Raw genomic sequence first — 18,291 nt, 5'->3', positions numbered from 1 at the left:
TTGTAAATCAACTAACTTCAAAAAAAAAGATAACTGGCACCAATATGTAAGATTAAATAAAGGAGAGAAAGACTGAAGGCAGGGAGACCAGGTAAAAGACTAGGACAAAAATGAGGAGAGATCACTGATAAACCATCTCCTGAAAATGTACTGACTGGATGCTGATCTGGATCTATCAACAAGAAACTTTTGCATAAAGATAACATTCTTGGGCTTCCCTGGTGGCACAGTGGTTGAGAATCCGCCTGCCAATGCAGGGGACACGGGTTCGAGCCCTGGTCTGGGAAGATCCCACATGCCGCGGAGCAACTAGGCCCGTGAGCCACAACTACTGAGCCTGCGCGTTTGGAGCCTGTGCTCCACGACAAGAGGGGCCGCGATAGTGAGAGGCCTGCGCACCGCGATGAAGAGTGGCCCCCGCTTGCCGCAACTAGAGAAAGCCCTCGCACAGAAACGAAGACCCAACACAGCCAAAAATAAATAAACAAATAAATAAATTAATTAACTTAAAAAAAAAAAAGATAAGCATTCTTTTGACTGATTAGTAAGTTTGCGTCTTACCAGGACTCACTAAAAATATTTTTTAACAGAAAATTGCTACTTAAGTTCAGAGCTCTCCACTTATTATATACACATTTCTGAATGTGTATTGTACTTCAAAACAAGAAGTTAAATTAATGTACTGACTGTATCATGTGGGCCAATCCTAGAACTATAAGCAACTCTTCAGAGTATTATGTGCTTTGGAATATGAAGAAAGAACTGCCAATAAGCTACATTTATACACAGTGGGAATTAAAAATAATATTACATCCTTCCAACATATGAAATGATAATATAAAAACATAAATATCTTCTCTAAAACAATCAGTAATAGCAACAATGCTTTTCATGGCACTGAGTAGTCACCTTTTTTGTTGGAGAAGAGAAAGGTGGTTATCACTTGAATTCTATCTCCTTCCCTTAATTAGAAGGCAACATTTGGCATATATAACTATCCCTGTTTAAACATCTAAGTCGACATACCTCCTTTTACACCAGTGGAGATGAGAATGGGAGGAAGGCCATCTTCAGGAATAAGGTTCATTGCACTGCCAACAGGACTTCCAACCTGAGTTATACTTCCAGAGAATAGAGAAATATCCGTCTAGGACAAGCAAATTAGCAAAGAGAGCATTACACACAGTTGAAGACTTGCACAGAATAGAGTCCAGACTACAAATGGGAATTTAAGTGAAAATTTCAAATTCATACTTTTTGAAAGACAGCACAAGATACTCAACCTGTGGTTTCCCAAGGACTGGGCTTATACTATGAAAATGTTTATAATTGTATAGTTTCTCCTTTTGGCATCATCAAATCATAGTAATGATTGAAAAGGTCTTGGAACCTGGGTTAAAGCTTCCTTTACCAAGGTTTCTTTTGCCATAAAAGAAAAATATTTTTTAAACTTGCAGTGGCAACAGAAACAAACTTTCAACATTATCTCGTAATTTCTGAACCTTGAGAATTGGGGTGATCGTTGTACAACAATGTGAATGTAATTAAAAATGATTAAAATGGTAAATTTTATGTTATGTCTTTTTTACCACAATAAAAAAAAATTAACTTTGATGAAAGAGTTTTCATTTACTTTGTCATGAAATTAAACTTCAAGTTCATTTTTCTTTGCATTAATATGAAGATCACATTAACTACACTTAATAAAGTATAATGTTGCAAAATACATTTTGAGTGGGGTTAAATCCACTTAATTAACAGTTTAATAGAATATGTTCAAAGATCTATTGAAATGATGCTCTATATTCTTCATAACTTAAGCAAGAAATAGAAGTTTTAAGCACTATTTACAATAGCCAAGACATGGAAGCAACCTAAGCATCCAATGACAGATGAATGGGTAAAGAAGATGTGGTATGTACACGTACACACACACACACACAGGAATATTACTCAGCCATAAAAAAGAACCTTAAGCACTATTTACAATAGCCAAGATATGGAAGCAACCTAAGCATCCACTGACAGATGAATGGGTAAAGAAGATGTGGTATACACACACACACACACACACACACACACACACACACGCACAGGAATAATACTCAGCCATTAAAAAGAAGGAAATAATGCCATGTGTAGCAACATGGATGGACCTAGAGATTATCATACTAAGTGAAGTAAGCCAGAAAGAGAAAGACAAATATCATATATCACTTATATGTGGAATCTAAAAAAAAAATGATACAAATGAACTTATTTACAAACTAGAAACAGACTCACAGACTTAGAAAACAAACTTATGGCTACCAAAGGGGAAAGGGGGGTGGGTGGGTGATAAATTAGGAGCTTGGGATTAACAGATACACACCAGTTTACATAAAATAGATAAACAACAAGGTCCTACAGTATAGTACATGGAACTATATTCAGTATCCTGTAACAACCTATAAAGGAAAAGAATCTGAAAAAGAATATATATATATATATATATATATATATAACTGAATCACTTTGCTGTACACCAGAAATTAATACAACATTGTAAATCAATAATACTTCCATTTTTAAAAAAGAAAGCTTTTAAAAAGTTAAAGGAAAAGCATATAAAAACTTTTTAACATGTTTAGGGACTTCCCTGGTGGCACAGTGGTTGGGACTCTGTGCTCCCAATGCGAGGGGCCCAGGTTTGGTCCCTCATTGGGGGGCTGGGTGCCGCATGCATGCTGCAGCTGGGAGTTTGCATGCTGCAACTAGGGAGCCTCCCAGCCGCAACTGGGGGTCCCACGAGCCGCAGCTGGGGAGCCCGCCTGCCGCAACTGGGACCCGGTACAATCAGATGAATAATAAAATAAGTAAAAAATTTTAAAAATACATAGGATTCTCATTTAAAAAAAAAAACTGTTTAACATGTATAAAAATGTTTATAGCAGCTTTACTCAAATAGCCAAAGTGTGGAAGCAATCCAAATGTCCATTAATAGGAAAATAGATAAATTGTGCTAGAGCCATATGATGGAATATTACTCAGCAATAAAAAATATTTACTTTTGATGCACACAACACAGATAAATCTCATTAAGTATTTTTTTAATAAATTTATTTATTTATTTATTTATTGGCTGCATTGGGTCTTCGTTGCTGCATGCGGGCTTTCTCTAGTTGCGATGAGCAGGAGCTACTCTTTGTTGCAGTGCGCGGGCTTCTCATTGTGGTGGCTTCCCTTGTTGCGGAGCATGGACTCTAGGCACTCGGGCTTCAGTAGTTGTGGCTCACAGGCTCTAGAGCGCAGGCTCAGTAGTTGTGGCGCTCAGGCTTAGCTGCTCTGCGACATGTGGGATCTTCCTGGATCAGGGCTCAAACCCATGTCCCCTGCATTGGCAGGCAGATTCTTAACCACTGTGCCACCAGGGAAGTACCTCATTAAGTATTAGAGTTTAAGAAGTTAGACACAAAACATTATATATCATATTTTTCCATTTATATGAAATTCAAAAACAGGCAAAACTAATCTATGGTGATACAAGTCCGAATAATGGTTACCTTGGGGGAAAGGGGGCAGGTATTGACAGAAAAAGGGCATGAAGGAAACTTCTATAGTGATAGAAATGTTCTGTGTATCTTTATCTAGGTGGTGGTTACACGGGTGTGTGTGTCTATATGTATATATAGACACACACACATATATGTATGTTCAACATGTGTTTCCTAAAGATTAAGGCTCCTTAAGTACTTTGCTATATATATTTTATACTTGAATAAAGATTAAAACTATTTTAAAAAAATGCCTGTCTTATATTTTTGTCTATACTCTTTATAATTTAGGACTGTAAGTTTTTAGTGGGTTTTTGCTAAAAATTTTGCAGTGTTCTCAGTATATCGTCCTATTAGGAAATTTGGAAAATTTCATTGGCTAACCATTACTGATTTGAAGTAAATCAATAAAGTTAGATTTAGAATAGGAAATAAAGTAACCTATTCTAACTTGCTATTTAGTGATGCATAAAATCTACCTTTTGATATCATAAGAAGTGGTCATCTGGCTTCTACATAAATATCATCTATGAAAAGAAGTTGTTTAATTTACTGAGCACCTTTTAAGTGCCAGGCACTCTGTTAGGTCATAAAGATGAGAAAAATATATTCAACTCTGGTCCTAAAGAATTTGTTTTCCCTCATTTTACCAGAGAAATATTAAAATAAAGTGTTGAACAATGTGAGAGCACAGAAATAAAATAACTAACTTGTTTTAGTTTCTCTTAAACTGACCTGAACTTTGTTTCCCTATAATAGTCATTCACTAGAGCTTCCTCATTCATTCAAAAAATTTATGCTTTAAGAACCTATCATAGGGGCTTCCCTGGTGGCGCAGTGGTTAAGAATCCGCCTGCCAATGCAGGGGACACGGGCTCGAGCCCTGGTCCAGGAAGATCCCACATGCCGCGGAGCAACTAAGCCCATGCACCACAACAACTGAGCCTGCGCTCCAGAACCCACAAGCCACAACTACTGAGCCCACGCACCACAACTACTGAAGCCTGTGCTCCTAGAGCCCGTGCTCTGCTACAAGAGAAGCCACTGCAATGAGAAGCCTGCGCACCGCAATGAAGAGCAGCCCCCGCTCGCCGCAACTAGAGAAAGCCCACGCACAGCCACGAAGACCCAACACAGCCCAAAAAATAAATAAATAAATAAATAAAAATAAATTAAAAAAAAAAGAACCTACCATATAATTTAAGAGATGTAAACGAAGTTTTGTAGAACGAAAAAAGTCATCACTGTATAAACACTATAGTTATAATTGATTCAGGTAAGATTGTCAAAGGACAGTAAAATCAGGGGACTTCTCTGGTGGTCCAGTGGTAAGGAATCTGCCTTACAATGAATGCATGGGACACGGGTTTGATCCCTGGTCAGAGAATTAAGATCCCACATGCCGCAGGGCAACTAAGCCTGCGCACCACAACTACTGATCTCACGCGCCTCAACTAGAGAGCCTGCGTGCCGCAAACTACAGAGCCCACATGCCCTGGAGCCCACACGCCACAACTAGAGAGAAGCCCGCACACCACAACGAAGAGCGCAGGCGCCGCAACGAAAGATCCTGCATGCCTCAACGAAGACCCCACGTGTTGCAACTAAGACCCGAAGCAGTCAAAAATAAATAATAAATAAATCTTTAAAAAGTAATGTGTGTGTGTGTGTGTATATATATATATATATATATATATATATATATATGTAAAGGACAGTAAAATCATTGACTGAAAGATTGTAGGGGAACAGGACACCCAGAGTCTCAAAGTATCACCCCTCACTTTACTTTTTAATTGCAAAGAGGAAAAGCTACTTTTGCAGTGGAGAAACACAGGAGACATCAATTTAACCAATTATCAAACTGATACTTCTTGATGTGTTCCACCAAGAAATGACCATCACTTATGGTAGTATTATTCTTGCCAAAAATATTTAATCTGTAACTAATCATGAGGAAAAAAACAGAAAAACACAAATTAAGGACTTTATGCCAAACATGGCGTAAATGCTTCAAAAATGTTAATGATGTGAAAGACAAAAAAAAAAGTGGGAGAACTGTTCTAAATTAAAGAAAATCAAAGAAACATGAGAACTAAATGCAGTTGTGATCCTTGATGGTATCCTAATTTTTTAAAAAAGCTTTATTCTTTCATTTATACACGTGTGTGTGTGTGTGTGTGTGTATATATATTTATTTAATAAAAAAATTTATATATATATATATATACACACACACACACACACGTGTATAAACGAAAGAATAAAGAACATCATGGGACAATTGGGGAAATCTGAATATGGACTATATATTTGACAATACATAGAATTATATGTTAAATTTCTTCCTCATATAGTTATATTGTACTTACGTAAGAAAATCACTTGTTCTTAGGAAACATAAGCTGAAGTATTAAGTGATAAAGTGCAACTAATCCTCAAATGGTTCCTCAAAAAACAAAGTGTGTGTGTGTGGGGGTGGGGGGGTAAAGTAAATGTGGCAAAATGGCAACAATTGGTGAATATGGGTGAAGAGTATATGGGGGTTCACTGTACTATTCTTGCAACTCTTCTGTGGATTTGAAATTTTTCCACATAAACAATCGGAGAAAAAAAGAAATTTTCTTGACAAAGTCATTGTATAGATTCAAAGAAGAATAAGTCATATAGTTCTGGCTGCTGTCCTCTGTGGCCACAGAAAAATCCCCCAAAACAGACTTAGACATATTTAAAGACAGTGACATGGTTTAATGTACCTTCACCAAACAGGAAATTTATCTCTGTATGTCAATAAATCTAATCTTAATAACACGCAATTTCAATTATAACCAAATCCACAAATTATGTAAATTTCTAGAAAAATATTACTGAACATAAATGTAAATAAACAGTAACCATGAAAACTTCAAAAGTAAAAACTTTATCCAAACTCTGATCCTCTTATTTTATTAAAAAAAAAAAAAGCCAGACACACATACTTAGTTGGAACTGATCACCTTATTATAATCTTGACCACCATATTCAACGGGGCAAACAGCAATAAGAAAGGGACCCACTGTATAAACGATCCTACGTGTATACTTTCCAATTATGGTCCTAGGTGGCTCTATTCTTTCACAGACTCAAAAAATTGTAGCTAGTAGTTGACCCTTCTGAAAATTAGCCCCCAAACTGTGACCAGTGTATCCTATAGAGACAAAGTAAATGTGACAGCACAGTATGAGCTAGTTTCCTTAGGTAAATTATATGAGTCTTCCATCCATTAAGTCAGTGGTTTATTTTTAAGCTTTAGAATCCTCTTTAAAAGTCTTACTTGGAAACACAATAGGCAGACCTGAAAAAAGTAGAGATGCTCGGGTTGAAGACAAAGGAATAGAAGGATTCCTCAGCCATCTTCATATTTCCTGGCCCTTCCTCACCACAGCAACTCCCTGGCAGCTACCACAGAACCTGGGGAATATGCTTTGAAAACCAAGGTATCAAGGGACCAGGATTCGCTCTAGCACAGCCTCTAGCTACAGTAGTAGACTGAGCTCACCTGAGAACAACCTTTATAAGAATCTTTCTCCTGAAAAAACTTCCAAATATAGAACAAACAAGAACAACTGGTTTTGCCACATTTATTTTACCCCTAGACACACACACAAGCATGCCCACACACATACACACACATGCACTAAACTGTATCTGAAGTCTATAGGGTTCCACAGAAAGGTCACTCAACTTAGAAAAAGACAAGACAGAGGCAGAACAGTGCTGAGTCAAGTAAGTACTCAATTTTAGTTGCTGTTTTTTTTTCTTACCTCTGCTGATAGGGGACTGGTAGTTACTGGCTTGACTGGGTCATGTGACACAGCCAGGGTTCCTGCAGAGGAAGTTCCATTCATGGTTAATTTGGCTGCATCAGCAACTTCTCCATTAGGCAAGATCCCATCAGCAAACCAAACTCGCCTCTGCTCTCTGGGCTGAGCCACTTGAGGAGCCAGAAAAATAAAACAGGTAACACTGTGACATTGATAGGGTTTCTAACATCAAGAAGAGAAGGTCACCAATCTCAGATGTACAAAGAAATCACTATTTAGCATTTTATACTTCTAAATATAATTGTAACTGTATAAAAGTGGTTATAAATTAATAAAAATACACATTTAAATATACTCCTTACTTCTGTAATTTATATGTAAAGATTTAAAACACTTTGCTTTAAAGTATTAAATATGCCTATGATTATGTCACATACTCTGTCCCATATCACTAACAGAGAAACTAGGGAAGGTGTTTGAAGTGCCTAGGAAATAAACTAATAGCCCGGAAAAAATATCTAGAAATAGGCATCCACAGCTCCTAAAAGTATGAGGTTTCTGTAGGAATAAAATATCTGGAAAAGTGATACGGTATTTTTAAAAGGCAAAAGATGCGCTGAAGAATGCTGAAGAATTATTAATTAATAAAAGAAGAGTTGGCACAGATATGTAAGAATTGGGAAGCAAACTGACCAGATCTTTGGCTAAAGTGTAACTGAAGAAGAAAAAGACTGATCTGGCAGTGCAGATAGTGAAATGCAGTAGTCTGCATTTTAGTAAAAGGATGGGGAAAAGCTGGAAAACTGAGTCTGACGAAATGATCTCTTTAAATCCAGTTTTGAAAATCAATTCAAACAGCCAAAACAAAGAGAGACCAGGGAAGAACAACAAAAACAACAAATGAAGTAAAGAGAATAAAGATTTTAAGAACGAAAGCCTGAGCTCAGAAGAGTATGATAATGTCAATAGAAGTTTTTGATCTTCAAAAGGGGAGGAGGGCTATTTAACAAGGGGAAGGGAATATTGCTAGACAAAAAGATATAAAATTAGTGAAAGAAGACAGAGTTTAATTATCAGGGGAGACTTCTTGACAGATCATTTTAAGGAAATATTTGTTATTTTTACTATTGATAATCCCCTGAACTTACAAAGTGCCTTTCATCTGACAATATCATAATCATAAAGATATAATAAACTAAAATAAGTTGAGCCTATGATTTTCTACCTATCATATGATATAATCAGAATTGAAGTTCTGGATTTTATAAACGTCTGTGTACCTAACACAGTATTTTCATATTTTTACAGGGATAGATTAAAAATGAAAAGAGAAAATGGCAATATATATTCCAAAAGGCAATACTAGAATGGGCTCGTCAGAAAAAAGAATTCTTATTTTCATCATTTACTAAATTCCTGCAAAGAACACTAAGGTAGGCATGAGGCTAGGATTTTGCAGGCTGATTTCAAATTCTGCAACTCTTTTCAAGTAAAAGCAAAGTAATTACTCCATTCTTAAGTTGGAGAGGGTACTGGCATATTTTTAGAGGTGCCGCCAAAATATCAGGCAACACAATATTCTTCTTTACTTGCCCAGAAATAGTCTCAACACATTTCTCACCTTGTTCTTCCACTTTAATAACCACCCAAAGGGACTTATCTGCAGTGTGTTAAAGACTTGTGATGTAAAATCACATCAGCACCTTTTCAGAGGAACTTGGTGAGGAAAAAGAGAGAGAATAGCACATGATCCCCTACCTTCTGCTCCAGGGTGCTTTAAAACTCCCACAGGTACCATCACAGTGGGAGGTGGAGAGCTCAGGGCTCCTGAGGCCTGAGCTTGCTGCAAGGGAGGGATAGTAGAACAGTATTCAGCAGGATTGTTAGGGTTAGGGCTCTGGCTTGAGGCACTCATCATGTTCTCCCAGGCTTGAGCTAAAGCAAATACAGACACAATCAATGTGAACGGATTGCAAAATATGGACATCAAGACCTCCACAATACTGGATAAATAATGTAGTTCCTGCTAATTAACACTCATAGTATGTCTCTCTTCCAGCTAGTGAAGGTATTAAGGAGATAGGTGATTTTATTCAATAAAGGAGACCATGTAGTTAAGTAAGCTATTTGGAAGTAACAAATAAGAATTACATGATACTTCTGATATAGACTGATAGCGGATCAGTCTGAGGTTAATGACTAGGTCCCTGGCATCTTTAAAGGGGACCATATATTCCCTGAAGAGGGAGTAAAACAACATTAAACTTATTAAGGACTTGCAACTGGGATAGCATTTAGACATTTCTGGTGGGTAGGGCAGGTTTAATATTCAATGCATTTTATAAAATTCTATCAAAAATCAAAATCAGGGGCTAAAATAGCATAACTCCACTATATGATATCTTTTGTTTCATTTCTAGATTTTTAGGCTCTTAGTTGAGGTAAAATCTCATTTTAAAAATTCTGAAGCCTAAAGCTCAGGAGAACACATCTCAACATTTTCGTGAATTTTGCTTTTGTGCAATCATTACCCTGTGTAAAAGTATCCAGCAAAAACAACCATTTCACATTTTGGTGTGTCTCAAAAGCACAGGACCCATTTGAACATGAAAATGTGCCAATATCATATAAGTGCCATCAATCAATATGAATGATCACAAATGTGTTAAGGTTCTGTATACTCTATAATTTTACTAACTAAATACTGACATATCAACTATTGTTTTTAAAGTAAATAGGATGAAAGATACTACAGAAATGAAAGATATAAATTTTATCTTCTGGGTTCAAGTAATATCACATGCCCAGGAATAGAAACCGCCCAATTTTTGGAGCATCTTTTTAAAAATCTCATTCTACATCAAAGAATGATCCATAAGATTTTGAATACTTATTGCCTCCAAACTGCAGGACAAAGCTAGAAACAACAGCTATGTTCCTTTGAAAGCACTGGCAGGAAGAGGGAAGGAAGAGAAAAGGAGAAAGGGAAAAAGGGATAGGGAACACTGAAAAGCATCAAATTAAATATTCAGTAAAAGACCAGGCTAAGCCATGCGAGAGGAAAGACGTTGGAAAAACCACAAAAAGTAGATTATTTTAGGATCCCCTGTTAAGGGCATCCTTGGCTTAATAAAAAGTAAGTATTCCATATGAATCCTCTGCCATTTCCTTCATCTTTAGCTATGCCAAGTTAAAAAAAAAAAAAAAAAGCCATCAAGTTGGAAGACCTCAACAAATAAAAGAGGTATCAGGTACTGAAATTAAGCAGCATGCTCTTATCTGTGGATAAATATCCAAAAATGAAATCATCACCAAGTGAAATAACCACCATCTGAAAAATGACCCTTAAGAGTAAAGAGAATGAATTCATATTTGATCAAAATTATAAGAATTCAGAAATGGGAGGAAATTGGGTGGACCATAGGAAATTAGAACAGATCAGATTAAATGACATGCAATAGGTTAATAAGGAAGCAACAGGAAAACATCACTATGAGCAATGCAGACACACAGAGCAGGAGGAGCCTTGAGCAGATAAATTTCAGCCTCCAGGAGACACATTATCCTGGCACAAGCAGCAGTGGTGTGTAAGTTCAACATTTTTATGTCTATTAGTAACTGTTCTGGCAACTGTACAAAGATGCATTCAAAGAGAAAATACTATACAGCCTGATCAATTTTATTGTATCTCTTTACAAGAATACTCTGGGGGGTTTTTGTTTGTTTGGGGAGTTTTGTTTTAACTAAAATGCCCTTGGATTTATTTCCAGTCCTGCAAAAGGTGAACACTGGATAAGCTATATTTACCTTCTCCTGGACATATTCTTTTACCACATAAGTAAATTAAAAACTATTACTCTTATGACAAATCTAAGTAGTATTAAGATGATAACTGACAGAAAAATGCAATTTTCTATTCGATTCGAGATGCTAAAATATTTATTTTTAACAAGATGAGTGAACCACAGTGTCAATAAGAATGTGTTCTAAATTATTAAGATATTCTCTAGAAAGAGAAAGCTTCCCTTGAAAGGAAAACCTCAGCCCAATTTTAATATTTCATCATCTCAGTGGTCAATAGCCCCCTCCCCACTCCCACTCCAGTCATTTCACAGGAACACTAACAGCCACAGAGCACCAGATTTCCACAAGAATTTCCTTTTTTCCTGCAAAACTTACCTGACTTTAGCATTTATTCATTAAATTAGGCACAGGAATTCTGAAATGCTAAGGTATTTTTAAATTTTTCAGGTAAAGTTATGACATTTGAGAAGGTGAGCAACTTGTAGAGCAAGGAAGGAAAAAACAGTAGTCTTTTCACTGGAATTCTCTTGTTCTGTCTCAATAACTGTGAATTCAACCTGTTTTAATACTTACCATTCATTAGCACTGAATGGCAGATTACACATACTCTAGCTTCCTTTCTATCCATGTATAACAGTTTACATTTCAAGCTACAGCAGGAAGCACAGAAAACCTGCAGGAAAAAGAATATACTAAATTTACTTAGGATCACAGTATAAAGGAAGTAAACCAATACTGACCAACACTGAGTGACAGGGAACCGTACTAATACAACACTAAAAACTTCAAAGGAAAATGCAATTGAGGAAGCTGGGTGCAAGACCCAATTCAAAAGCAAGAAAGAGATTAACATGTCTGTCAAAAATAAGGAAAGTGAAATTGCTGGCTGAGAACAAAAATCTTAGCCAAGATTACACACCAAATACATAGCAGGGGAAAAAAATCTAAGCTGCCCTTAGGCAAAATTCCTGTACACAATATCACATAACATGGGCGTTTAGAATAGTAACATCTGCTATTTCTGTTTGAAGAGGCAATATAGCAGGTGAAACAAACAAAGACTGGGAATTCTGGGCTTTAACTTCTGTTTTTTTTACTGTCCTTATGTGCAGAATAATAATCATACCATCTGCTTTCACTGGTTTGTTATGAAGGCCAGGAAAGATCAAAATACACAACTCAATCATAAAAATATGCACAGCCCCAGCTACAGGGAATCAGAGCAGACAACCAAAAATTGGCCATGCCAATTTCCAGCACCTTATTTCCACTTTCCAGGGTCAGTTCCCGACAATCTTACTTTCTTCTCCCTTCCATATCAGGCAACAACGATCTCCTTAGCTCCCTGTTAAGATCTATTTTCTTGAGAACTCATTAGTCCCTTATCACAGAGAGCTTCATACAGGCAAAAAGGTGTTCCCAGTAGTGTAAATTTCACTAATCCAGTTTTTATGGACAGTAGGTATCCTATATCTTACAAAGATGAAACAAGAGATGAGGTCCTATTAAAGACAAAGTGAGAGCAATCATCTCTTCTTCTACTAGATGTAATTAATATACCTAGCTAACATGACTACCAATTTACATTTTTCAGAGGCTTCACATTTTCAAAGTAACTCTGTGATACAGGGAGAACAGGGGATATATTATCCTTATTTTCTATCAGAGGAAACTAAATTTGGATGGTTAAAAAACTTGCTCAAGTTCACAGCAAATTGTATGAATACTAGGCACTTTACATACATGTATTATCTCATTCAACCTCATAAATTCTATGAAGGCATTCATTTATAATTAACAGAGTTAAATAAACAAATGTGAGGTAAAACTGCTCTGTCATACAGCTAGTAAGTTACATAAAAAGTCTCCAAAGGCTCTGTTCTTAACCACTATGTAATAGTGTCTCATACTATTCATGTATCATTTTGAGACTTTGACTTTTCCTTCTCCATCACAATGACCACATCCAGTCAGTCACTAAGTCCTGTTGTTCTCTCTCTTAAATGGTTCCCCCCAAATCCCACCTCTTCCTCTCCATCCTATGCTGCTGCCTTTATTCAAGCCTTTATTATATGAGGCCTAGGAGACCATCAAAATCTATTATCTGTCCTCCTAACCTTCAGATGTGTCTTTCCAATTCGTCTTTCACACAAATACCAAATGATAGAACTTCCTAAAAATTAAATTGAATTGTTAATCTTGAAATCCTTCAATAACCTTTCTAATCAAGAGGTAAAACCGAGAAGCCTTCATTCACTCATTTATTCCACAAATATTTGAGCTCTGATTATGTACTGGGCACTGGGCTACCCTATTGGGTGTAGTAGTGGACAAAACAGATATGGCCCTTGCTTTTGTGGAATTTACAGTCTACAGAGGTTATAATCTAAAATCAAATAATAACACAAGTGAGTGTAAAACTACTTGCTTCAAAAGAAGTACATGGTAAAATAAGATCATGTAATCTAGGTTTTACCTAGATTGGCAGGGTCAGGGAAGATTTTATTTAGGAAATGACAGAGATAAAATCTGAAGCATGGGTAAAAGTTTTCTATGCATAAAATGGTACCAAGGAGAGAGACAAGAGTAAGCAGAAGAAATACCATGTGCCTGGGTGCCATTAGGGTTAGAACATGGCTCTATCAAGAAACTAAAAAGGGTTAATGTGGCTAGAGACCCTGAGAGTTAAGGGATGCATGGAATAAGATGAGGCCAGACCAAGCAAAGGTTCTCTAGGTTGTATTAACAGTTTTGGTCTTTTTAACAGAGCAATGGGAAATCACTTAAATGTTTTAATCAAAGAAAAAGACATGATCAGATCTGCATGACTGCAACGTGGGGGAAAAAATAGAGGGGAGCAAGAATAAATTTGGGATGGTTCAACATAAAAAATCAACAGAGGGCTTCCCTGGTGGCGCAGTGGTTGGGAATCCACCTGCCAGTGCAGGGGACACAGGTTTGATCCTTGGTCTGGGAAGATCCCACATGCCGAGGAGCAACTAAGCCCGTGTGCCACAACTACTGAGCCTGCGCTCTAGAGCCCGTGCGCCACAACTACTGAGCCCATGTGCCACAACTACTGAGGTCCACACGCCTAGAGCCTGTGCTCTGCAACAGGAGAGGCCACTGCAATGGGAAGCCTGAGCACCTCAACAGAGAGTGGCCCCTGCTCGCCACAGCTGGAGAAAGCCCGCACGCAGCAATGAAGACCCAACATAGCCAAAGATAAACAAGTAAAATAAATTTTTAAAAAAGAAAAAAAAAAATCAATATAATACACATTAACAGGATGAAGGGAAAAAAACATGTGATCATATCAATTGATGCAGAAAAAGCATTTGACAAAATTCACTCTTTCATAATAAAAACAATAAAAAAAACTAGAAGTAGAAGAAAACTACCACATCATAGTAATAGCCACATATGAAAAACCCACAGCAAACATCATATTCAAAGGTAAAATATTGAAAGCTTTTCCTCTGAGATCAGGAATAAGGCAAGGATGCCTGCCTTCACCTCTTCTATTCAACATGGTACTGGAAATTCTAGTCAGAGTAATTAGGCAAGAAAAAAATAATAATAATAAAAGGCATTTGAAATGGAAAGGAAGAAGTAAAATTATCTGTTTGCAGATTATGCGATCTTGTATGTGGAAAACCCTAAAGATTCAACAAAAAAATCTGTTAGAACTAATAAATGAATTCAGCAAAGTTGCAGGATACAAAGTCAATAAACAAAAATCAGTTGTATTTCTATACATACTAATAATGAACAATCTAAAAAGGAAATTACAAAAATAATTCCATTTACAATAGCATAAAAAATAAAATATCGCACTGGATAAAATATTTGTGTTACATATAATGGACAAAGGGCTAATATCCATAACATATAAAGAGCTTCAATAAAGTAATAAGAAAAATACAAATACCTCCAAGGAAAAACAGGCAGAGAACTCACAGAGATAACTTCACAGAAAATTAAATAAAATAGCCAATAAATAAAGAGATACTGGGCTTCCCTGGTGGCGCAGTGGTTGAGAGTCTGCCTGCTAGTGCAGGGGACACGGGTTCGAGCCCTGGTCTGGGAGGATCCCACATGCCGCGGAGCAATTGGGCCCGTGAGCCACAACTGCTGAGCCCGCACGTCTGGAGCTTGTGCTCCGCAACAAGAGAGGCCGCGATAGTGAGAGGCCCGCGCACTGCGATGAAGAGTGGCCCCTGCTTGCCGCAACTAGAGGAAGCCCTCACACAGAAACAAAGACCCAACATAGCAATCAATCAATCAATCAATCAATCTTTAAAAAAAATAAAAATAAAAAAAATAAAGAGATACTAAGTATCACTAGTGACAAAATAAAAACTAAAGAATGAGATATTCTTATTCTATGGCACAGGCAAAGTATTTTTGGTTTTTTTTAAAACTGACATTGTTCAATGGTGGAGAGGGCTTAGAGAAAAGAGGAACTTTCTCCCATATCCTGCTGATGGTAGCATAAATTGGTAGGTTAATTTAACAATATCTTTAAAATTTTTAAGTGTTCATTTCCTTTGACTCAGTACGTGCAATTTAAAAAATTTATCCTACAAAAAAACCCACATATGCCAAGAGATGTACAAGAATTATCTCTGTATACTTTGTAATAGCCAAAAGTTGAAAACAACCTGAATGTTCATCAGGAAGAAGAGGAATGGTTAAACTGCAGTATAACCATAAAACGGAATGCAATTCATGCTGTTAAAAAGAATGAGATAGGGGCTTCCCTGGTGGTGTAGTAGTTAAGAATCCGCTTGCAAATGCAGGGGACACGGGTTCGAGCCCTGGTCCGGGAAGATCCCACATGCCGTGGAGCAACTAAGCCTGTGCGCCACAACTACTGAGCCTGCGCTCTAGAGCCCACGAGCCACAACTACTGAAGCCCATGTGCCTAGAGCCCATGCTCTGCAACAAGAGAAGCCACCGCAATGAGAAGCCTGCACACCGCAACAAAGAGTAGCCCCCGCTCACCACAACTAGAGAAAACCCGCGCACAGCAATGAAGACCGAACGCAGCCAAAAATAAATTTAAAAAATAAATAAATTTAAAAAATGAGATAGTCTGTATGTACTGACTGACATGGAAAAGTAACAGTCAAGTTGGGGATGAGAGTTGGATGGAAATAGGGCCTTTTTCTTTCTCTCCTTTTACTTTACATAAATTTTTTAAGTGTTGGATTGGGATCTTTTAACTTTGAGTAGAGCTTCTTCTGTATTAAAAAATATATATAGCCCCTGCTCACCACAACTAGTGAAAGCCCGCGTGCAGCAACTAAGACCCAAAGCAGCCAAAAATAAATAAATAAATTTATGGGCTTCCCTGGTGGCGCAGTGGTTGAGAATCTGCCTGCCGATGCATGGGACACAGGTTCGAGCCCTGGTCTGGGAAGATCCCACATGCCGCGGGGCAACTAGGCCCGTGAGCCACGACTACTGAGCCTGCGCGTCTGGAGCCTGTGCTCCGCAACAAGAGAGGCCGCGATAGTGAGAGGCCCGCGCTGTGCGATGAAGAGTGGCCCCCACTTGCCGCAACTGGAGAAAGCCCTCGCACAGAAACAAAGACCCAACACAGCCAAAAATAAATAAATAAATTAAAATAATAATTAAAATTAAAAAAAAAAAAGCCCATGGTGTTTGTTTAAAAAAAAAAAAAATAGAGGAAAAAAGAGTATTAATTGGTGCCATGGGTTGAATTGTATCTCCCCCAAATACATAAGAAATCTTAATGCCTGTTACTTCAGAATATGACATCATTTGGAGATAGGGCCTCTACAGAGATATACAAGTTAAAATGAAGTCATTAGGGTGGGATCCTAATCCACGAGGACTGGTGAACTTATAAAAGGGGCAACACAGGACATTTAGCAGTCCTTGTCCCAGATTACTAAATGCCATTAGTGACCCTAGTCATTATGACCACCAGAAATAACCCACCACATTCCAAACATCATCTAAGTATCTTCCCTAGTTCTCTGAGCTATAGGCTCAGATGAGTAAAGTCAGTTCTAGAAATAAAGAGAATTATATATTTGTACATGTGAACTTCTTATATTGCTGAAGTATCATACCATATACCTTCATTACCACAACTAACACAGTCTATTGCATTTATTTAACTTATTCTCCATTTTCCCAAACTAGAATGTAAACTCCATGGAACAATGAATGAAAGTATTGTTAATACTGATATCACAGTGCCTGAAATAACATAGGTACTTGAAAAATGCTTATTGCTTCCTGGATTAGTAAAATGATTGCACAAACGAATATATGAATGGAGAAACAAACATTAATGTGCACTTACCAAGGAAGGGCTATATCATACATGCTCAAATTCACAACTTCAACAATGACAAACACATTTTAAGCAGTTTATTAATAATAGTGACCTCAAGTTTTTAGGCCAAATGGTTATGAATGACCTTAAATGACAGGATCTGTATGATCCAACTAACTGTAAAGAGGCAAATTATGATGATTTATAATACATATGCTATATAATGTTCCAGCGAAATATTGGTTAAAATGTTCCGTTTGTGTGTAATTTTCTTTAATGTGGCACTTCTGGGTTCCAATCTCACCTTTATCATTCACTAGCCAAATAATTTTATGGGAATAATTTAAAATCTCTGAGCCTCAGTTTCTCCTCATACGTAAAACTGAAATATTAATATCCTCCATGTAAGGTTTTTACGAAGATTAAATGAGATAACCCATGTAAAATGTAGCACATTATAGGTACTAAATATACGATGGTGCCCTTACATCCCGTTCCTATTAAAATTTCCCACTCATGGCTTTCCACATAACAAACCCTACTGCAAAATTTATGAACAAGCTTCATATTCAGTACCTTTTTTTGTGCCTATTTATACCCCCTTACAGTGTGAATAACACTCCATTGCAATTCTTGAAAATTCAAATCATCAAATGCTCACTTATTTCTTTCCAAATTAGAAAGTAGAAAGAATGATGTCCCAAGTCTTCAAAAAGCCCTGTAATTATGACAAAAATAACTGCCTTGCAAGAACAAAAACCAGGAGAGGAAAGTGCTTGTGACTGACCAATATCCAGCCACTCACAAAGACAAGTGACAGTAATAACTTGTAAAAATT

At 37.1% G+C, this 18,291-nt stretch overlaps 1 protein-coding gene across 2 annotated transcripts in view; it reads right to left on the bottom strand.

Moving 5' to 3' along the window:
• ZFYVE9 (zinc finger FYVE-type containing 9) overlaps window positions 1-18,291 on the bottom strand; it is a 186,317-nt gene that overhangs the window by 74,784 nt on the left and 93,242 nt on the right. The window contains exons 5-8 of one of the 2 annotated variants that reach the window (XM_068539868.1): window positions 11,714-11,813; window positions 9,095-9,271; window positions 7,337-7,506; window positions 1,027-1,147 (exon numbers count right to left, since the gene is read on the bottom strand). In XM_068539868.1, the coding sequence (XP_068395969.1) occupies window positions 1,027-1,147; window positions 7,337-7,506; window positions 9,095-9,271; window positions 11,714-11,813 (568 nt within the window). The remainder of the gene's footprint in view (window positions 1-1,026; window positions 1,148-7,336; window positions 7,507-9,094; window positions 9,272-11,713; window positions 11,814-18,291) is intronic. The other variant, XM_068539869.1, reaches the window with a different exon arrangement.

Source organism: Eschrichtius robustus, chromosome 3 (genome assembly GCF_028021215.1).
Source record: "Eschrichtius robustus isolate mEscRob2 chromosome 3, mEscRob2.pri, whole genome shotgun sequence".
NCBI lineage: Eukaryota > Metazoa > Chordata > Mammalia > Artiodactyla > Eschrichtiidae > Eschrichtius > Eschrichtius robustus.
The sequence above is the reverse complement of the archived record's forward strand: the minus strand, read 5'-3'. Positions and strand labels throughout refer to the sequence as shown.